Genomic DNA, 22,623 nt, shown 5'->3' with positions numbered 1-22,623 from the left:
ACTTAAATTACAGAATCAAAATACGTCCTGCAAGAATATTCAGTTATCAGTACATTTGTCTTTTAATTCTAATTTTTATTAGCAACTCATTTCGGCTGTAATTCGATTAACATTTCGCAGATTCCTCATCGCAATAGGCGTAAAAAGAATGCATTGCGACTCTGCTTGGAGTCAAGCGGTAAATATTTGTCATAGAAATCAAGGATGACCTCCTCAATTTTAAAGCCAAATTTTTGATAGAGCATCACCGCCGAATTGCTAGCGGACACATGCAGCGTTATATCCTTAGACATGCAGGTCTGGATGAGATGATAGAGCATAAAGCTAGCAATGCCGGAACGTTGCCAATTGTGACGCACCGCCATGAAGGAGATGTATGCCTCATTGTAGCCCACATCGGGCACGAGGAAGCCACAGCCAACAACGAGCTTCTTATAAAGCGCCACAACACTATAATCCGGATAGCTGAGACAGTCGCTCACTGAAAGAAAAAAAGTAGCTTAAGCATAATATTAAAGATGGAATTATATGTTGGCTAACTCACCATCAATGCCGGGCCAGAAAACGCTTTGGAGCAGCGCATTCACTGCCGGTATATGCTGTGGACGCACATAGCAGAAGTCTATCGTGGATCGGCTGGGGTGGCAACGATTCACCCGATGCTGCAGCTCGCACATCAAGCGTACAAGTTGGCGACATATTCTGGCTGCGATAGATGAACGGATGCAGGACGCGTTGTGTGTACGGCGACTCGAAGAGTTCGTATTCCGTGCTGCCCACAATGCGAGCATAAAATGAATTGCGATTGTCCGGATTACCCAACTCTAACAGCTGATAGCGATCGAGTATCTGGGTCTGTTGCTGCTTTGATAGCTGGAGACGTGCACGCGCCGTGTGATCAATATGCTCGTCCAGATTAAATATGCGGCGATTGTGATCCCGCTTCCATTTGCGCAGGCACAGCTTGCGATAGAATCGCCTCACATGGCCGGGTATATTGCTCGCGCCGTGTTGAAAGATCTTGTGAAGCTGCTGATGCAACTTTTGCTCCTCATAGACGCTCATTGGTCGAAGATGTTGCTCCTGTGGCTCTTGCTCGTCGGTCTCCTGCAGCCAGGGCCAATTGCGTCGGGGCTGGCGAAGAAATCCACTCGGCTTGCAGCGCTCTAAACTTATGCTGCTACTCTCTGCCTGCTCCATCTCTGTGAGTTCATTTTCCTTAGCTGTCTCCGGTGGCTCTTCTTTACTTTGTGGTGTTTGCTGCTCCTGCACTTGAAAGTTGGTAACCTGCACAATGCGCGGCTGATAGTCGGGATTCTCCTCCGTCTGTGGCTCTGTTTCCATGGGCTGTTCCTTTTCGCTTTCGGACATTGGTTGCTCTACTTTTGGGCTAGGTGGAGTTTCTTCCATTTTTTTCTCATTCATCGCTGGCGGCTCGCTGTCAAAGTTATGCTCCAGCTCGAACAGGCTGGCACTGTTTCCGGGCGCTTCCAACAGTGCCTCGGACATAAAGAAATCTGTTTTGCCTGCTCCAATTAGGGGCGGTGGCATAAACATGCTCAGGTCATCGCCTCCCAAGCTTTCCGCTAAAAAATCCATTAGACTCGCCTGCACGCTGCTCAACGGCTGCTGCTGTGAGGCCTCTTCCGTTGCCTCCTCCTGCTTTACATGCTCTTGCTCCTGCTCATCCCCCTCCTCCTGCTCTTGCTGTTGTGTAGCTCCGCTGGCTGCTCAACTGCTGGCGGCGGGCGACCCATGTAGGGACTGTGAATTATATTTTGCTTTATACATGTTGTAAATTATCACATTAAAATCTGATTCGCTTACATGGCTCGCGCACAGCCTTCGCTGACTGGCAGAAGGCGCTCCACAGCTTCCTCCGTCGTGGCTGTCGCCTGTGCATCGCTCAGATGATCTGTGACTGATAAATCGCTGTCACAGCTGTTCTCGTCCACCACCGGCAAGCGTCGATCTGTGCGCAACAGTTGGCGCTCCAGCAAACGTTGCTCGTCTGCAAGGGATTTAAATTATATACTTTACTCTTTGTCTCTTTTTATACGATTACTCACACTCAGCACGTACGCTGCGCGGCGTTAAATGGGGTTTGGCCAGTTTCCACCAGCCAGTCTCGGTGCATACACTGACCCCAGACTGAAAGTATTCCGGGCTGTTGTGCGAAAGTGCGCCCGAAACGGAACCAGCCCATTGCTTGCGACGGCGACTGAAACGAAATTTGCATTTCTATTATTCCTGCTACTTGGGTTAATCTCAGCTGCAACTCACGCTCGCGGCTCGAATATGTAGTTCCAGTTCTTGTTCACGAAACTGATGATGTGCGTCCGCCAATGGAAATAGCCATGATGACTTAGCCCCTTCGACTTGATGGACAAATTGTATAGGGTCAGCGTCAGCACCAGCAGCCAGGGTATGCGCTGGCGAACAAGCCGCTCCTTGGGCGGCTCCACTCCGGATTGTGGCTCTTTGCGCACACATTTGATGCACGTAAAATCGAAGAAAACGTCGCCGAGTAAATCGCCTGGGGTGCTCGCATGTGGCAAGCATTTGATGTGCACAATCTGCTCACAAATGCGGCAATCCAGATAGTTGTCATCCTCGACGGTTGTGTGGCAATAGTCGCATGTGGTTGCTTGTTTCCCAAGCGCATTGCCACGCATTTCGAACTATTAAAAACAAGCAAAACTTGTTGTTGACAAGAACAATCTGTTGTTCCGCCGCTTGCCTTGAAATGGTACGCGGTGTTGCCACATCGCTAAAAATACCAAGATTGCTGCTTATGGCAACGCCTGGTGCTTAGTACGCAGCTCATTTTGCGTTGTTGTGTGCAAAATTGCGTATTTGAGGCATTTTGTGTTATGAAGTCGTTTAATAAGGTCTATCAATGTTAAATAAATAGAATAATAAGATTGGTTAGCGTTGAAGTGTTTCCTTTTTGGCTCGAATTTCATGCTAAAATTACACCATTTATGTAGGGACGGATCAAGACTTTGATCATAACTTTGTCGAAAGTGATCAGATTTAAGCAAAAACCAGGTCCTCTTGATTATGGTTTGATCTATAGAATAATACTACATTTACATTTTATAGCGCTATTCTGGCTCGCTTTTAATGTTCAACTTACAACATTAAAAAAATGATAGTAAAGAAGTTTGTCAAAAGCAATTCGATTTTCAAAAACCAGTACTTTTCAATCGTGGGTTGACCTCTGTATTTATACTATATTTAAAGCTTAAGACCTCTAGACGATTACTACATTTACAGTTGAAAACACGACTTTCACTCAAAGTTCATGTATAAAATCTATCCCAAAAATTTTTCACATTGCCACAAGCAAGTCGAAGCTGAATCGCATTTGAAATTCAATGCATTTTTGATCCACTGGAAATCCAATTAAATGAATCAGTCTAATAGAATCGAGTGGTAAAGCCACCAAAATATTGCTAATCAGCTGCATGCTTATGACAAGGAGTTAGCCTTGCTGGTCATTATTTTTCTTGGCACCATTGTTAATGAGTTTCCTTGCAACTTGCAACGAGTCAATCAGAGGCAGCCGCACAAGAGGCGACGAAAATGAACTGCAGCGTAATGCGTTTTGCATCTGACATCCGATTTTGATTGACAGCCATTCAGCCACCCACCACACTGAATAGTGTGAATACTCAAACTGCGTATATGTGAGTACCCATACCCATTCACATACTCATGCTGCTGTCTGCTGCAGGCGGTGTAACGCAAATGTCATTAATGGCTCTTTACGAGGTTCACGCATAATTAAGGTCGTCAACTGTGTCGGGCTTACGGCCTGGTCAATGTTGTCTTAAGCGGCTCTAATTAGGCATTTGTTGCTGTTGGCCAGTTTGCTCAAGTGGATGATTGGTTTAACTGTGGCAGAGTGTCGCTTAGTCTCTGCCCCAAAAAGCATGCATTACAAAATTGAATTTCTACTTTTGCGACTATTTATTTGAGTCCGGTTTTTTCTGTTGTTTTTCATTCTCTGCAACTGTTGCTATTTGCTTTTCTTCTTTTTGTTGTTGTTGCATTTTTCAGTCAACTGCTTTCAGCACTTTTTCATTTTCATTCGGCTATTGTGCCTGGTTATGCCTTTTGGCACTGCGAAAGAGACACAAGAACAGCAACAAAAGAATTGGGAATACAAATGGCCCTATGGCGGACATGCTCGACAGCTAAATATCCTGCTAAAAATATGCTCATATGTATGGTAAAGTAGATATATAGTATAGTAGATATAGCTGAAGGTCTAAGATTCTAAAAATTCAAAAAACTTTCATAACTATTTTATATTGGAACTGAATTTCGAGCCTGAGGTCATTTTGAAGATTGGGTTTTCATTAGATTACTTAAATAATTACTTATCTGACAATGCTTTGTGATCAAAATCAAATACATGTCTTTACCAATATAAAATGGTGTTGGCACATCTGAAAATGCTTTTTACATTTTTGATGGGCACTCTAATATACCCCATTTGCATAAGTAAATATTGTAAAGCGCATAAAAAATGGCGAACCAAATTTCATTTTTGTCGCTTGGAGCTCCTGATGCGGCAGACAAAGCGAAAACGGGGGCAATTTCACAAGTTGTCGCCACTGCCATTGCATGCGGAGTTCCTCAAAATGGAGGTAAAAAACCAGAAGGGAATCCTTTTTATAGAGTGTAGTAGATCCAGAACTACTGGCCACAAGTGACCCCTCGCCACCCGCTCAAATTCAAACGCACAAATTATGCTTGAGTAAGGAGTAAGGAGTAAAGGGGGTTTCCTGGCGATTTAATGGCCCAGTCGAATCGAGTTGTGGAGTGGGAAGGGGGGGTGGGGTGGGGGTGGGGTATGCCACACAGCTGCACAAAGGCAAACAAACGGGCGTCTGGCTGTCACTTAATCGAAGCCATTAGCGTTATTAGTGATGCAGCCAACTTCCTACTCCTGATCCTATTCCCTCACAGCCGACTTAGAGTTGACAGCGTATCGTGCTTGCTCTCGTGACACGATTTAAATATGCAATAAATTAGTAAGAAATAATCAATTAAATCTTCTCATTTATTAATTTAATAATTTTAATACTTGTACATTCAAAGCGATTTTTATTTGATAAATAAATAAATCTGTAAAATAATACGAAAGAAATAATAATAAATTGCAAGTAGGCGCTCTCATCTCTAATCTGCACTTGCTCATGCTTCGCCTATTCCCAGGCCTGACTTGCGGCCAGGTAGAGAGCAAACAGCGTCTGTATGCTATGGATGTAATCCGATTGTGTCTCCATCGGGCCATCGACTCCAAAGTGTTCGCAAAGCACGCGCACATAATCGGCCAGTGAGATTTGCTGCTGGAGGCAGGAGCGATAGGCCTCATCCAGGGCATTCTTTGTTGTGGCCATTGCAAACGAACGTGGCCAATCCTCCACCAGGGCATCGATATCTTTGCGTGGCTGCGAATCGAACATGGATTGCGTCATATGCACCTGTTCCACCTCACCAATCCACTTCTCAATGTCCTTAGCTGACTTTGCGGTGGGCACCAGCGTTGCCGAGTAGGAGGCATTCCGGGGATTCCCACCCCGATTGCCGCTGAGCACGGAGCGCAGTTTCATATTCAGTAGACTGGGTTCGCTTTGTGCACCCGACGGCTCATCCAGAAGCATTAAGCCCAAACGCTGCAGCTGTTCGTCCAGCTCCCGCTGTCGCTGTGGTTGCAACAGCGCTGGCGGCTGCACTTTCAGCATGGCATCCACATCGCCAACGGCTGGCACATATTCGGGTATGAACGGTTGCAGATGATATGGTGTTTCTATGCCCTGTGGCGTATACTTGAGTATGTAGGGAAAGATCTCCTTGAGTTCCGCCTGCAACGGCAGCTGTTCCCATTTATCTGGCGTCAGATTGAACGAGGACGTCTCCTGTGCCCGGCCAGCGCTGCCTCGCTGCTGCGTTGGCAGCGGCAACTTTTGATGCGCCAACTTGCCGCTTGGCATCTGCTCGCCGGCTGCCTCATCAGAACTGCCAAAGCTCAGTTGGTCATCATCGTGAGGCCTCACTGTTGGACCCGTCGCATTCCGTGTGCTACCCGGGCGCGTTTGTGGTCGTGGCACCGTCGCAGAAACACCAGCGGCGGAGCCAGTGGCACCACCCAGCTGCAGCTCACTATCATCATCATCGTCGTCGCTGTCATCGGCCTCATCATCATGGTCTATGATGTCCTGCAGCAGACCATCATCATCGGCGGAGCTGCCCTGAAGTTGCTGTGTGAATTTAATGGAAAATATATTTGTGTTTAATTATTATTAACATTTTTTAAGTGTTAAGTTTTGGGCTGTAGACTTTTATGTTTCTGTCTCCTTTGTTGGGTTTTCTTTTAAGAACTTTGGAAAATTAAAATTGTCTAAGCTGTTATTGTGAAAGTCCCTGTTTATGTATCTATAATATCCATTTTCGTGAGACAAGTAATTTTGAGAACATTCATCGCACACATCTTTAGCTACATATTTAGCACGATTCACGAATATCCTAACTATTTGCATTATATTTGATAATAATTCTGTTTATCACCTATCATAATTTATCAAGCATACCAATTATTCGTGCTCTATTTGGTGACACAAACAAGCACAGCTTATTTTTTCGCTTCTCTTCTCATTTATATTTATCGTCTCACTTCCATCTCCATCTATCACTCTCTCTTTCTCTGTCCGGTGTAGTTACCATATTACGTTGCCTGGCTGCTGCCCGCTCCCGTCCGCCCGGTGTCCGGCTATTGGCACGGGCCTCACCTCGGCTGGACAATCGCTCCATTTGAACGCTGCTCAGATGATGTTTGCCATCCGGTGGTCCACTGATTTGGATCTCCTCATCGTAGTAATTCATCGTTGTAACTCAAGTGTTGACACGTGGGCGTGGCACCTTGCGCCACTCGTTGTTGCTGTTGTTGTTGGTTTCTTTTATAATGATTTTTTTGAGCAGCTCGCACGCTGCGAATTTCTATTTTTGCGCACTTCCGCTCAGGTTACCGTCCTTGAATCCTTGAGATACACTTGCTGGCTGCTGGCAAGCGTCCTGCAGGTGGCTGGCTGTCTTTTCTTGTCTGTGGAATCCGTGTCTGTGTTTCCTTTCTGCGCGTATTGCTTTTACCTGCAAGAAAGGGAGAAAACTGTCAATTGTTTTGGCCTCGTTGGTTGTCTTGGCAACAACGTTGGCTGCTTGTTTGTGTTGTTCTTGTTGCTGTTGCTGTAGCTGTTTTGTTTTTGGCCCGGCTTACTTATCCGTTTTTCTGGCGAATTGAGCGGTTGTTTGGTTTTAATTACATCTGATTTTCCATACCCTTTCCATCCAGCCAAGCTTCACTTGTTTTCCATTTATGCAACACTCACTGTACATTGTCTGCTACTTTGAATATTCGGAATTGAGTTTAGAGAGTGAAATCATTGAAATGAAATGAAATCGGCTACCGTCTGTGGGCCAATTTGGTTTAAGGCCTTTGGGCGAGTCGATTTTATGGCGTGTTTTTATTAATGAACCATTTTTCAGGCCTCTAAATGAGTTTTTATGGATGAGCAATTTGCGTTGAAGATTTTGTGCAGCGAAAGGGATAATTGCAGCTGGCGCCTATTTTAGCTGCTCCTAATAGGTTAATGTCCACATCGATTGTAATTAGGTAGAAAGAACCGAGTTTTGTTTCAAACAAAACTTGGCCAAAGTTATGCATTATTCACTCGAAATATTATAAAAATTAGAGTACAGAACGATTTTAATACTAATTAAAGAATTTTACACGAAAAGCTTGCTAATTTCATAATTGTTTCATTTATCCGACTGTTTACTTGATCCAAATTATTGTTAAACTTTTCAGTACAAGATTTATTGGCAAATTTTAAAAACTGCAAGTTTTAGTTAAGAAGTAACTTTACCTGTTAGATACTGGCTAAATCGATGGATATTTTAGCAGCTAACTCTTTAAGGTGTATGTATAATATATATAGTAATTTACTAGTACTTTACTTAAGCAGTTATTCTTTATTTAACTTCTAATCTTTATTGTAGCTAAGCAAACGCCGCCACTGCTTTGCAACCTACGCTCGAGCACGTTGCGGTTCGATGCTTTGGTTCGATGTGTTTGAACGCGACAAGCAGAATATGAAAACACAACAAATTTCATTCGGTATTGGCATCTTGTGCTGAGCATTTCGTTGCGGATGTTACGTGTGTGTTTGTTGCTTCAAAGCAAAATCCAAAAAAAAGCAGTCCGCTTGAGTTTCGTCTTTCGGTGTTTTCAATAACGCGATCGCAGCAATAACAACAACAGCAACAACAAAAGTATCTAATTAAAAACAAACTGTGTGTGATTGAATCAGAATTACGTGCAGCTCCAACAAGTCATAACAAACACACCCAGTGCACCGGAGAGAGAAATAGTTCAGAGAGTTTTGCAAATTAAAAGGCAAATTTATTTAAATTGACGCTAATTAAGCTGGTCGATTGCTTTAACCACGCGGTTAATAATTTTTTTATTTGCATTAAATCTTGTGCAACTCCACAAATATTTTGTATAATACACTGAAGTTAATTAATATCATTCCATCTCCCGCACTCCACTAGACTTCATTAATAGCTGTGAAGCTGGTTAAACTGTGTTTTGCGTGTGCCAATATCTGTGTGTGTGTGTGTGTGTGTGTGTGTGTGTGTGTGTATTTTGGCCAGAATATTTATTATCAGACGCTAAAAGGATTACGAACCCGTTCATCTTCATCAGCATCCTCAAACCGAGCCAAATATTTGCGAACGGTAAGTTGAAACTGTACACTGAAAAAAAATTAAACAAGCTGCTTAATGCAATCAAAAATAAATTAAAAAGAAATTAATAAAGAGCAGCAACAAACTTATATTAACTAGTATTTAATAATTGTTTTGTTATCTTAAGTATTATGCCTTCCACTTCCAAGCTTAATCTGAAATCATACTTCCAATCGTAAGAAAAACATCGCTGTAGTTGTGTAAAAAGTACGTCATCGACCTCATACATTTTTTTCAGTGTGCTTCTCTCTTAAGTTCCCCTCGCTTGTCTCGCCTTACGTGTTTGACTTTCACGCCTACCTTACGAATATAATCCCCCCGTCATACTGCCCACCCCTACAACGTCCCTATAACAAAATGTTTTATATGTTTCGCGACCATTTAAAAAGGGTTAACCCCTGTAGCTACACCCTTACCACTACTCCTACCCCCCAACACAGAAGTAGCCGGTGTCAAAAAAAGAGTGTTCAGGCCGTATTGTTAGCTTAAACTGTGCTTTGTGGGCCCCCAAAAGCGTATCCTTAAAACTTGCGCAATAAAATGAAATTGTTTTGAATTATTGAGATCCGAAACTTGGAAGCCCTTTTTTTACGCTCTTATTCTCTTTTTAATATAATTTATATTTGGCGCTGGCAATGCTCATTGTTTGGGGTCGACGCACATATGGAGAGTTTCCACTGAACCCCCAAATAGGTGTCTGGGGCATTAACAGTTAACATGTTGCGGTTTTTGATTGCTGCAAACTCTTTTCATTTTTTTTCTTTTCTTTTTTATCAGAGCAAAAAAGGGACTGCTGCAAATTCGTTGGCAACTTTATTGTCAGAGCTTATCAATTGAGAGTGTGCACATATACTTTTCGACTCAGATATACATTTATATATATGTATATAGTTTGGGTTCAGTCACTTCGAGTTTGATAACAGTTTTTATGGCTTTGGGTTTGGCATGCACTTAAATGCAAATACACTGAAACTGGGGTCAGTGCACTTAAAAAAATAACAGGCTCGACTTGATTAGCACTTGGTTGGGATAAATTCTTTTATTATGTAGTATAAGCATGTATGTGGTTGATTTGTATGATGTCTGCGACAAATAGAAAAGATTACAAATTGTCATATTACCATAAAAAGAAATTCAAATATGAATCTCAGCTTATAGAATCGGATATCAATTCATTATAACATCGTAAAAACGATGCCAAAGATAGTCTTTACAAGCGCCAAAAATGTATTATTTATTTCATTATTTTAATTTCTTCCTAACTAGTTCTTGGCTTTATTTGGAATTCGCTAGATTTACATAATTTAGTTATCACTCATAGTTTTTTTTTTTATAGAATCAACACATAATCAAAATTAATTTGGAAAGCTAATGAAATTTATTTGGCAATCTTAAACATTTTAATGATATGTAAAAGAACCTCAAACTTTTATTGAGAAATACCAGTTATAATACTTATGGTCTCTTATAAGAACTTAATATTAAAAAATACAACAACAATTAATAATTTGTCATTTTTATTAATGAATTTTTGTAATTATCATCACTATAATTAATGTTAAAAATAACTTGACCGTTTTATGTTATGCTTATGACTTTTATAACTTCTCAATATAGAATTTATGTCGTATGGGGAATTCCAAGTTCTTGAGTCGCTTTCTTTTGCTAGTGAAGTGAAAAATTATTAACATAATATCGCAAATATATATGAACATTTTGATATATTATATTCTGGAATAATAATCGTATGTACAACATCTTTGGAATTAATTAAGTTATTCACATAGCGATATCTATACTATACCATAAATGGAAATTGTTCTAGACACTCAAAATAATTATGGCTATTTATCAAGCGAACCTTACCCACAATCACAAATGCCAAATAGATTGAGCAATCCATGCGATATGTATTTACCTTTGATATTGATAGCTGCGTATCAGTTTAATTACAGAATAAATTCAATTTACTGGGGTTATTCACACTCACATTTGGCATTCATTTCAAATGCTGGCCACTCGCTTTGCCACATTTGATGAGCAGCTAATTAATTTCCATTCAAGTTCATACTTACTACGATACATATCTGTAGAGAAAGAGACGAGAAGAGGTTGGTAGAGGGAGACAAAGTGTAGGGGGAAGCAGAGGGGCAGCTTGGTTTCTTCAAAATGACCAATATAAATGTCATTGCTTGTGGACGCTTTTATTTGTATTTGCGGTCTGTTTTATTGTAATCTTTTATGGTGCAATGTCCAAATGTTTTGCTCTAATTCTCATAACTTGGGCGACCTATATACAGACATATATATATACATATATATACAGTAAGATTCTGTGGTTGTTGAGAGGAAAGGGAAGGCGATTTAGCGCCTGAAAGCGAGCAGCACTTGCTGTTTACTTTTCCTTTTTCTATTGTCTGTTCTTATCGCAGTCGTTCGCTTTTGCCTACCATTTTTTATTGACCTTTGTCGAGGGTATTGCCACTTTTACATGAAATGTGTAACGTCATTGAAGAGGACATTGAATTATTATTATTATTAATTATCATGTTTAGCATAATTAGTTAAAGCTGTAGCTGCAGCACATAAAGAAACTACACATTAGTTCCAGCTAAATGAAGTATTGATAGTTGTCAGCTTCAGTAATAATAATAATAATATTTAAAAAATAGATAAATATTTTAAATGAACTGTTATATCACATAATCACTAACAAATGTGGAAAGAGTATTCAGTCTGCGGCATATCGAACTTAACTATTCTTTCTGGCTATGTTTGTTCGGCTTTTGTCTCTGTTTTGCTGGTCGAAGTTTTGCTTGGTTTGGGCGTGTGTAGGCTTAAGTAAGCTAGATGCTGGATGTTGACTGCTCGGTGTCCTGGTGCCTGGTGCCTGTTGGCTGTTAGCTGTTAGCTGGTGCCTGCATGGATAATCATCAGCATGCGCGGACATGTTCTCAAGTTCGTCGTTGTCGTTTCAAGTTCAGCGAAAGTGAAACGTGTCGGGTTTTTGGTTTGGGTTTTTTGGTTTTGCTTCGATAGTGTTGAGGCTTTAGGGCAACTTGGTGGTATCGGCTCGGGTGTGGGACTTGGCTATAAAAATAAAAATTGTTTGTGCCGAGTGGAAAGTTCGTTTGGCAATTTGATTTGAGTTGCAGTCACAGTCACGCTAGGCTGAACACACACTCGCACACACATACACACACGCACAACAAGAACAGCAAACAAAAACGACAAAAGTTTTCCAGACCCGTCACAACACATAAAGCGATAAGATGCCGAGCAGTAGGCTCGAATTATGTTTGACATTTTCAGCCAGATTGGTTTTTATTTAAATTAGTTTCAAATACATGTTGTAGGCCTAGAATACAAGCCCCTCCTTCTCCTATTACCCCGCCTCAGCCCCAACCCCTTGTGTGCTCGCTGAAGTGTTAAAACAAGTTTATGCAGAAAAACAGAAAGAAAAAAAACAAATTGATTTTCAGTTTTTTTTCTGCTGAGATTTGCAAAACAAAAAAGTTTGCATGTAGAAAAAAGGGTATATAAAGTATTTTTAGATGAACTGTGACTTCATATTAGGTTATTAAATTTCACTTTAGATCTGGCCGATTAAGCAATAACATTTTTTGTATGGCTGCCAAACTTATGAGCCAATTTAAAGTGTATCTATTCATATAGAAATTGTAATTTATGAAGTAGTTTTTGATTCAGCACGCCCCACAATCTATCCAATTAATATTATAAATACATTTGCAACTATTCTTCAAAAACACTATAGAGCATTACTTGGTCGTTTATTCCGCTATATATAATTCCATTTATTATTCTTGGTTTAATGCTGTGTCAGCTGTTGTATGTTGTCCATGTGTTTGATAGAGTTCCTTGAAAGTTTCGTCAGCTATATGATATCCCGTCAAGCGTCTTTGTTTGCCTTAAACAAATAATCAAGATCAACTTCAGTTCGCCGACTTTGAGACTCGAATTTCAGTGTCACCTATCGATGACAAATTGCAAATAATCGCTTGTTCGGATATGAAAATATCAGTTCTCAATGTTTCGTTGTTATGATTATGATTTTTTTTCATGCGAAACGAGTTTTTATTTTTTTTTATAAGTACTTAGGCTAGCAAAAAAAAATATATATAAATAATATATATGTTGTTATTTTTCATATTACGCCATGCGTTCTCGCTAAGTAAAATGCAAATAGTGTTTTAGCAAGAATTCAAAATTGTGTAAATAAGTTATATATATTTATTATTTGCTCTATTGTTACAAGTAAATTAGAAAAAGAAACTATATTACTAAATGAGCCAACCTAAAGCTATGCCTAGTTAGTCTAGTCAGTTAAACTCCTAACTTGAGCAAATATTTAACCTTTCCAACAACTGTCGCTTATGGCAGAAAGAAAAAACAACTTTTCCCATAGCGGAAGATGCCACACCTAACAACAACAAACAAACTCCCATCACAGAGAAAACCTGCTAACAAAAACACTCATCAGTGATCTGTCGCATTGAGGGGGAAAAAATGTTGTATCATTTATCAAAATTTACATGGAAAGGCAGGCGAGGCGAGAAAACCTAAAATGAAATGTTATGCATATGACAAGAGCTGCCAGTGAAGCTATCAAATGCAGAGACAGACAGAGACAGAGAGAGAGAGAGAGAGAGAGAGAGAGGGAAATAGGTTGGGGTTCGTTGAGCGCGTTGTCAATGAGATTGATTGTTCCGCAAGCGTTGAAAGGAAACAAATACTTTATCGGCCAAGTGGCGCCTCGAACGAGACACAGTCTCAGTCTCAGGTGTTGACCAAACAAATGTCCATTAATGTTAAATTAAGAGGCCCATAATCTTTTGCCTACACTGAGCCGATTTGTTTCGAGGTGTCGGAAACACATACGAAGATAATATTGTATTTTCAGCTTGGTCATCTCATAATTAAGCTGTCTTTCACTTCATTTGCAACTTAATGGTTTTTTAATAGAAGCTAGAGATTATGATGAGGAGTGATAAAAATGTTTGCATCTTTTTTATGTGTATAAAAAAACTATTAAAAATGAAAAAGATTCACCAAATTTGAGGTGCTTTCATTGCTGGTGACTCGTTACCCGTCATCCGCTCCCAAATTCCGATAAACCAGATAGAGAAAAGTGTAAGGCTAAAGTCAGTAAGCCGGAAAGCTAGATTGTTCTTGGCCACGTTCTTATGAGTTATATTCCCTACAAGCACTTTTTTGTCAACTGTCAGCTGGTATCACTGTTATCAGAGTATTTGCTTGTTTTAATAATGTGGTGGCATTAAAATGCTTAAACCATTTTGGAACATAAGCTATTTTATAAATTTACAACTATTGCTTAACACCTAGACAGATACGACTGAGTCTTTAGAGACTTTAAGTCTTTTTGGATGTACCAGAAAAAATATTTACTTAACTGGAAAAATAAAGCCAGCAAAACAAAGCAATTGCAGCTTTTGAAAACAATTGTAATGAGTGCGAAACTTGGTCAACAGTAGCTGGCGGCCAATTGGACTTTGGGCCACTTATTCTGTGCTGTTCTGCGTTGTTTTCTCGCACTAAATGAGAACTAAGCATCCTTGAGCTGCGACAGTTGGCCAACAGCCACTGCAATTGCATTTATTCGCATAATAAGCTAAAGTGGGGCCGAAAGGAAGTGCAATGAAGAAGGCGTGGAAGAATCCTTTTAATGAGGCCCGCCGAATGCTGCGGGGCGCAACTTATATTAAAATCTGAAACTAATGGCCTTCCATAATGATATAGATATAGAGATATGTATGTAGAATAGAGCTGCATAGTGGCACGTGCCGCGGCTGACCTAATTTACCAGATGCATACGTATATAATACAATGCAGGGGACGCAAATGAGAATCGCGCCCCAAAATATATACGGTAAAAAATTGCAACCCTCCACGCTTATTACTTACTGTCTTTGCAGTGCCCCCCACTCTCTCTTCTTGAGCACTCCCTATCTTTATGTCTATCTCTGTCTTTAGCTCTGTTTTGTACTGACTGTTTTGTGTGACTGTTTTTTCCCCAGTGCGCTCTGCATGTGGGATTGTCTGTTTCAAGGGTGTTTTCGGCTTGGCTTAAAAATTGGGTCAACATTGCGTATGAGCGTTTGGTGGCTTCAAAAATTGATTGTAACTTGTACGGCAAATAATGTCAAAAAATAAGTATTCATGATGCGAATATGTGAAAATCGAATATTTATATGCATTTCCAAGGACTTTAATAATGCATATAATACAAATATAATTTAAAAACATGAAAGAACGGCCACTTTAGGCACGCTGAAGATTACATACCCTTCAACCTGCCCACATATAAGTCTTCTTATTCTCCTATAAATGTAATAAGTCGACCGATTGTTCATATGAAAGCTATATGATACAAGAACCTAATAAAATGCAAAGATAAATAAAGAAAAACTTCGTTTTTCGATCGATATAAAGTAAGCTGAAATATTTTGATTGCATTTTTAATAATTCATTTGCTTAGGCAGAAATTTTTTCAAAATATTTTATAGCTGTAACTTTGAGACTAACTTGTAACTTGTTACTTGAGGACTGTTCAAATTTCATTTGAAATAATATAGATTTCTGGCAGCTGTAAACTACTGAAATATATGAATGAAATATTCAAAACAAACAACTTTACTAAGCCATAATGCTCGGTTGAAGGTTCAGGTCAGGGCAGAGAAGCTTAACAACAGCAGTTACAAGACGACAGCAACAGCAGCAGCAGCAGCAACAGCAACAAAAGCAAACAACAGCAACAATGACAATAACAACCGCAATGGAAACGTGTGACATGCACGTGCGCTATATTCATCATACGCCATGGCGACGCACCCTGAATAACAACAACAATAACAACAATAAGAACAACACCCGCCCCACCCTGACTACACTTACGAATAGCTTTGGGGCTGAGGGGTTTTGTGCGTGGCCAATTATGAATTTGTCTCTATTTGTTTACGTTAATGCAGCGTAGCGACACGCAACAACAACAATGAGAAGTTCGAGTGAAACATGATAAAACATCTGCATGCGCATAAAACTTCCACTTTTATCTACTGTTTCATATATCTGAATATATATAAATATGTATATATATATATGTGCTTATATATATATGTATCTACAGCACAATTTTTTATCTTGCAGATACTTGGCGTGCACTTTGTTTTGTTCTGCAGCGAACAAAAAACTTTGTGCAGCACTTTTCTGAATGTTGTTGTTTTTTGGCCCGAAAACTTTTGCAATTTGACAGACAAATGGACACACACACATAGACGCACAGAGGCAAATACACAGAGACATCTACCAACACTGTGGCACGTGTTGACACTCAGTCACCTTTTTGGCAGTGGAAGCACAAGTTGTGCTTAAGCAATTTCCAAAAGGATTTTAAACGATTTTTAATTAAATTTATGAGGACAGCTGCCGTTAGAAACTTTTTGAACTGCCAGCTGAAAAATAACAGCAATATCAAATATTAAATGCACAACAACAACCAACAAAAATAAATTAAATGCCAATGAGAGCGGCGAAAATAAAACCGTAAGCGGTTTTTTTTTACCGCTAGATGCTTTAAACATAATAAAACTCGGGCAGAAGGCCAAGGCATAAAAAGACGGTGACAAAGAATCAAGTGACTCATGTAGAACAGAACAGACATCAATAAGAGAAACAACAAGAAACTCAACCTCAAACTGAACCCAACTCACCCTCAACCTGAACCCACCTCACCCTCTATCTGAACCCACCTCACCGCAGCCGGAACCGACTGCCTCAACAAATTGGCCAAGAATTAAAAGACAAAAACAAAAGAATAGCTTTATTTTTTGCTTTTTACTTATGAATCCAATATAAATAAGCGTGCACAAATCAAGAAAATATTTAACAAAGCACGCCTACCTCTATCATTGTGCCGTTTCATTAGTTAGCTCATCTTTTGTTTAGAATTAATCAAATCCAAGACGCTCGAATTCAAATGTTCTTTAAATCAAGTTCTACGCTTATCTCAATTGGTTTTCATTCGGTGAATTGGTATTGCTCATAATATTTATATATTGGGGACAGCAAACGGCGGTGTTTTGATAGCGTATCTATGACAAACACACAAATACAAACAAAGTAAGCACACACATACATATATATATATATACACACGCACAGCGAACCGCTCTATTCATATTGATAGAGTATTTGTGTGTTGACTATTTTAACTGTTTGGCTGCTGATAAAGCAAGTTTTCGCCTCATCGCCTTGCCTCGTTTGTAGAATGATATAAGACGATTGGTATTAGCTGCTCGTATGTGTAATAATTTATGAGGTCAGTAATTTGGTAATTGAAAATTATGCCGAAAAATGGGTCACAATAAGTAATAAGCTAGCGCTTAGGTCTCAGCTGTAACTGTGGTGGGAGCCGTCAAGTCTAGACCAAAGAGCAAATATGTGTATTACGAATCAGGTGGTAAAATGTGATTAAAACACTTTTTCAATTTGCTACGGAGCTAAGTGAACGAATGACTGTTAGAAATTTGTAACTATCAACTACAACAACTAGTTACTTTTTATCTGCTTGCGTAAGCATTTCTCATTACCATATATAACAGAAAAAAGTTCGAGATTTGCTCCATTTAGAGTTTCTGTGGAGTTTGTTGTGTCCAAACTGCTGGACTTTAATTTTTACTCTGCCAACTAGCATTTTGACAGCTCTCAGTATGCCATAAATGGCCGATGGTAGATGCTAGAGACCGGCACATATTTGCAGACAGTCGATTGCCTTACATAATCCCCACACATATTTCTGGAACATGCTGCCCCATTGTTTCTGTAATTATTAATCCAATTAGTAACAAAAGAACAGTCACAAGGCAGGCACTCACTTGTTTTATTTCACAAGACTCACAGTCTGTACACTGAGAGAAAAATGTTGTGCTGAAAGAGAATTTCTTTAATTCCGTTTGAATTTTCATATTGAACAAACTAATTTCAGCAAGTCTACAATATGTTTCAAAGTCGAGCTATCGAGCATTCTAACTTGCTTTAATTTTTTGAGTGTACTCATATGTGGCATACAGAGAAAACGTGCGGCCAGACTTAATTGGGTCAGGCGAATGATGCACGAGACCGCGAATCAGCTGTCACTGTTCTCATAGTTCTCTCTGTTCGCTGAGTACTCTCCGCTCTGCCCTGTGGTAAGCTGCTTAGAGGCAGCTACTTACCGCCAGACAATGGGGCTGGTTGCATGACGACAATAATGACGTTAATGGTAATGATGAAAGACGTCGACAATAATGCTGATGATGCTAAAAGCAGCAACGGTCACAAACTGTGCATTGGGTTAAGTGCATTCTGGTGCGGCCATGCCTAGAAAAAGGTCAAGTTCAACACACAAACGGCTCAAATCAGCAAATCTCAAAGTTTTCTACTTGCTAAAGCCAACTTAATCGTTTTATAATTGTTCAAAAGCCGCACTTGAGACACTGGCATAAAGTTTCAAGTAAATATCAGTGTTCTTCAAGTATGATTTACTAGGCGATGCTCTATAAAAACAATGCCTGTGGGCCATTTGTTTGTTGTGTCTGTTTCTCGTTAACAGGTTGTTTCTATAATTAACTTATTTAAACAAGTGGTTTTTAATTAGCTCGTTCGAGACTGATAATTGCGATCGACTTAAATGAACACGTTGGGTGCCACAAGCTATTCAAGTTATATTTATCAATTGATACTGCAGCTGTTTTATAATCCAATTTCAAAAACATTTTTTTTGTTGTATATGGATTAACTTGAAGTGTTGCGATAATAAATTGTTCATGGTTTTTTTTAGAACACACAAAAAAGGAAATACCGTTGATGTTTATGGTATTTATTCCGGGTATATTGTGTGCGTATGCTTTAATCACATTTAGATTAACTGGACAAAAAACAGCTCTGGCCACACAAATATCAAAAATGTATTCAAAATATGATATTATATTCTTGCTGAAACCACCACGACTCTCAATGAAATAATTCAAGTCATATCAAGTTCATATTCTTTTCCCAAACTGCTTCTAAATAAATTCTTTGTAAGTAAAATCTCTTCAAAAAAGCTTCCATAGTTTTCACTTCTCTGCAGGCACTCAATCAACTAAAACTCATGTGACAATTTGATAACAATTGTCAACATTTTTCCATGTGGAAAAAATGTCTTCTCTTTGCTCTCTTTTGTTTTTGGTTGTGCGTTACCCTTCTGTTTGGCTTTTCCACTTCAATTGAGTTAACCTTTGCACTTTTGTCAGTGCCTAAGCCGCTTATTCGGTCAGTCAACATTGAAACGCTTGTCCGACAATTTCAAGAGCGTAGCCAGCAACAACAAAAACACTCGTGACTAATCGGTTTATTATGCACTGGACACACATCAGGCACACATACACACACACGCATACACACACACACACACACACGAACACAACATTAATCATCAAAAGAACAACAAGTACTACAACATAAAGATTATGTCTGTATGAATACAAGATTCAAGATAGCTTATTAAAAAAAGAAATACAATTGAGGTTTATAAAAGGAAATAAAAGATAGAACAGCTATCGTCGACCAGGCGAAGGTTAAATACCCTTGCATGCATGATAATTTAATTGATTCTCTATATATGATAGATTATTATGATATTCACCAGCATTTGTTGAACATAAAGTAATCAAATATGGTGTAGACAATTATATAACCAATAGTTTCTTTTGTATCACCGGCAACGTTTTCTATTAACCGTTTAACTAGTCGTTTATACATAATTATATCTTATCCGACAGACTCTTAAAAATGTAGAGCTTATTTCAAGCTTTATAATTTAAAAAAAAATTAAGGATAGAGTAAGATTTTCTGCTTATATTTCTCTCAGTGCATAGCTTACAAGCTGCTGTGTGTCACATTTAATGAAAAATACGGAATGCTTTCTGACAAGTGTAATACAAGAAAGAGATGCATTCCTGCACATCTGAATGGTATTATGCATATGTGTCTGTGTATTTCTGAGTGTGTGTGTGTGATTTGTCAGCACGGCATTGATTGAAGCACACTCACACACAGACTCATCTACACACACACACACACACACACATTTGCATAAGTTGTTGAACTTTAGATAAATGCTTCAGTCGTCGACTCGAGTCGACTTTTCAAGTGTCCAAGTAGAGAAATGGTGTGAATTGGTGAGGATAGAGAACCTCTAGGCGAACAAATGCTTGGAGAAAGAGACACAACGCATTTCACTCGACTGCCTGCATTACTTTTTGTCAATTTTAATTTAGTTCGAGTGGGTGGTGCCTGCAGGCTAAATGGCTTAACTCAAGTGCTGCCCAATTTAAGTGGTGCCATTGGGTGCCAGGCCAAGACTGATGCCAAAGCCAAAGCCAAACTCGAGCCCAATGTGGTTAAGGTTGAAAGAGGTTGAGTTTTTCGACTTTGATTTGCATAAATTGCCAATGGGCGTCAATATTTGTCGGCCTCCCAAGCCCCCCTCCACCCCATGAACTTTTTACCTGACAAGCCACAAAACTTGTTGAAAAACTCCCAAATTGGCGCTACCTGTTGGAGGCGTGGCCAGATAGCATTTTGCCACACACAAAAAAAGGGTGGTGGAAAAATACAAAAATGTTGCTACATTTTTTTTGCCATTCAGCGCGTGTTTTACGTGATATTCACAAAAGTTGAGCCGCAAAACAAAAAGTAAAATATAAATTGAAAATTTGCAATTTGTTGTGTAGAAATACTTTTGCAATCGAACTGATTGTGCTGCGGTTCAGAGGTTATTATAATCAAAAGCTCAACATTGTTCGTAAATTTGCTTTTGTCAGCTAGCTGATTAAGCTGAGGTCGCCAAAAACAAATAATAAGTTCAAAATCTATATATATATACTCGTATTGTGTTTTGCATTTAGTATTTTGTAGCTTTAAAGGCAATTTTTATTACATTTTATGGTTTTTGTTATTTATTTTTATATGTTCTGCCTTTTTAAAATTGAGTGCCAAACTTTTGTAATTCGTAAAAAAATGCACTTCTTAATATTTATGTTTATTCGGAAATCTAATGTTATGCATTTAATGAAAAAAAAAAATACTCAATTTACGACTTATTCAGAACTTGCTTTCAATTTACGACTTATTCAGAATTTGCTTTGATATTATTGTAATGAAACTTCTTGGAACTTGTCCGAGCTCTTTAGAGCTTTAAAAGTTCGCTTTTTTTTATTATAGAAATGGTTCTCATTCTTTTTTGACTGTAGTCAACAATTTGGAAGATGCTCTGTTCACTCGGGCTGTTTGCCGCGCTGATAAGGCTTAACAACAGCAAAAACAACATTGAACCGAACGGAACGTAAACACAAACGACATTATCATAATTGCTTATGCTTCATTACATATTTGCCGGGCCCGGGCTCGGGCCCAGTACAGTGGTACCAAATCACTGCAGACAGAGTCTTTAAGCGGGGAACTGAGGAGAACTTTGCTTGAGCTGTGTATGTTTGTGGACCATAATCGTTGAATAAACAAACTGATAAAACAATAGCAACATAAATTTAGCGCAAATATTTGTGAATTTTTCCATGTGCCTACAAAAGCCAAGTGCACAGATAAAGATAAAGATCACGAACCAAAAAGCCACAACAACAAAAATAAGCCACAAACTGAAAAAAAAATCCAAAAAAAAAAACCAAAGGCATTCATCAGGTTTTTTTTCCTTTTTTTTTGTGGGCTCGGTCAGTCTAACGGTATTGTGAGGTTGTGCTTTGTGTGCCACAAAAGCAACAAAGTCGCAGCTGGGGCACAGTTACGAGTACAGTACGCCCAAAAAAGGGCATGTCTTCCATGTGGCCACAAACGTTCAATCCGCAGTCCAGCCCGGTCCGATCCGGACCAGTCTCCAGACAAAGGCATCCATCGACAGACATTGCCATCACAATCGCCATCGCCATGTGTGTCCGCTCGCATTTGTTGTTTTTGTTGCTTTAGTTGTTGTTGCTGTTGCTGTTGTTGGTCGCATTCGCGTTTGCCTCCGCCCGTGACTTGGCGATTTTATTTTCGCTCCATTTCTGGTCATAAATATTCAGTCAAGTGTCATCTAGACGTGGCATGTGTACTGGAGTTTGAAATGAAATAGAGATGCGACATAGCCGGGGATGTAGGAGTATCAAGGAGGGAGGAGGCATCACATATAAGTCGACTTAAATCGAGTTAAGTCACTTCTGTGGTCGCGACCAAGTGGCCTCTACCCAAACTCCAAAGCCAAATCCTAAAAAACTCCGCTACCTAACATCTGCCAATTGAGCTGAAGATTTTTATGTATACCCTGTAATCATTTTAAGGGGCATCATGAGAGTGTAACTGGCACACCTTCTGTCTGGTCGCGAAAGCTTTAAGTGCTGATAATTGCTCAATAGCTCATATCGATAAATATCGATCTTATTGTATTTATTAATATTTTTATATTTATAATATCGACACACTTGAATGTCATTCTTATACTCTACAGGGTATCTTTTAATTCAGTACTCCAGGCAAGAGCACTCTTAGATGTTTTTTATATATTTTTAGGACCACAGCTGAAACTTGTGGACAAGAAAGAAAAAAAATTATAGAAAAAAGAGTTGAATTTGTGTTTTATGGTTAGCTCATAAAAATGGAGACAGTGTGTGTGTGTGTGTGTGTGTGTGTATCTGTGTGTTTGGGAGTTATGGAGTTGGAGAAGGCATTCCAGAGTGCAGCGTGTGATGGCCA

The 22,623-nt window shown here is 39.4% G+C and overlaps 3 protein-coding genes across 4 annotated transcripts in view; 1 reads left to right on the top strand and 2 right to left on the bottom strand.

Annotated features, from left to right (window-relative positions):
* Positions 1 to 54: 54 nt before the first annotated feature.
* LOC6562252 (cysteine-rich protein 2-binding protein) lies at positions 55 to 2,728 on the bottom strand. Its single transcript, XM_001988495.3, is given in 7 exon segments — positions 55 to 481; positions 545 to 687; positions 689 to 1,713; positions 1,716 to 1,764; positions 1,828 to 2,011; positions 2,070 to 2,221; positions 2,284 to 2,728. Coding segments are annotated over 7 exon segments (2,301 nt in total). The 5' UTR covers positions 2,676 to 2,728; the 3' UTR covers positions 55 to 125.
* Positions 2,729 to 5,057: 2,329 nt separating this feature from the next.
* LOC6571468 (intraflagellar transport protein 46) lies at positions 5,058 to 7,131 on the bottom strand. Its single transcript, XM_001997631.3, has 2 exons — positions 6,736 to 7,131; positions 5,058 to 6,275 (listed from the first exon to the last, which is right to left on the bottom strand). The coding sequence occupies exons 1-2, from the start codon at positions 6,895 to 6,897 to the stop codon at positions 5,220 to 5,222; spliced, it is 1,218 nt and encodes a 405-aa protein (XP_001997667.2). The 5' UTR covers positions 6,898 to 7,131; the 3' UTR covers positions 5,058 to 5,219.
* Positions 7,132 to 8,190: 1,059 nt separating this feature from the next.
* The window catches only part of LOC6562255, a 49,617-nt gene continuing 35,184 nt past the window's right edge, over positions 8,191 to 22,623 (top strand). Inside the window, exon 1 of one of the 2 annotated variants that reach the window (XM_032736223.2) lies at positions 8,191 to 8,811. The gene's annotated coding sequence lies outside the window, so the exon portion shown is untranslated. The remainder of the gene's footprint in view (positions 8,812 to 22,623) is intronic. The other variant, XM_001988498.3, reaches the window with a different exon arrangement.

Source organism: Drosophila grimshawi, unplaced genomic scaffold (assembly GCF_018153295.1).
Source record: "Drosophila grimshawi isolate 15287-2541.00 unplaced genomic scaffold, ASM1815329v1 contig_1377, whole genome shotgun sequence".
Lineage (NCBI taxonomy): Eukaryota > Metazoa > Arthropoda > Insecta > Diptera > Drosophilidae > Drosophila > Drosophila grimshawi.
The sequence above is the reverse complement of the archived record's forward strand: the minus strand, read 5'-3'. Positions and strand labels throughout refer to the sequence as shown.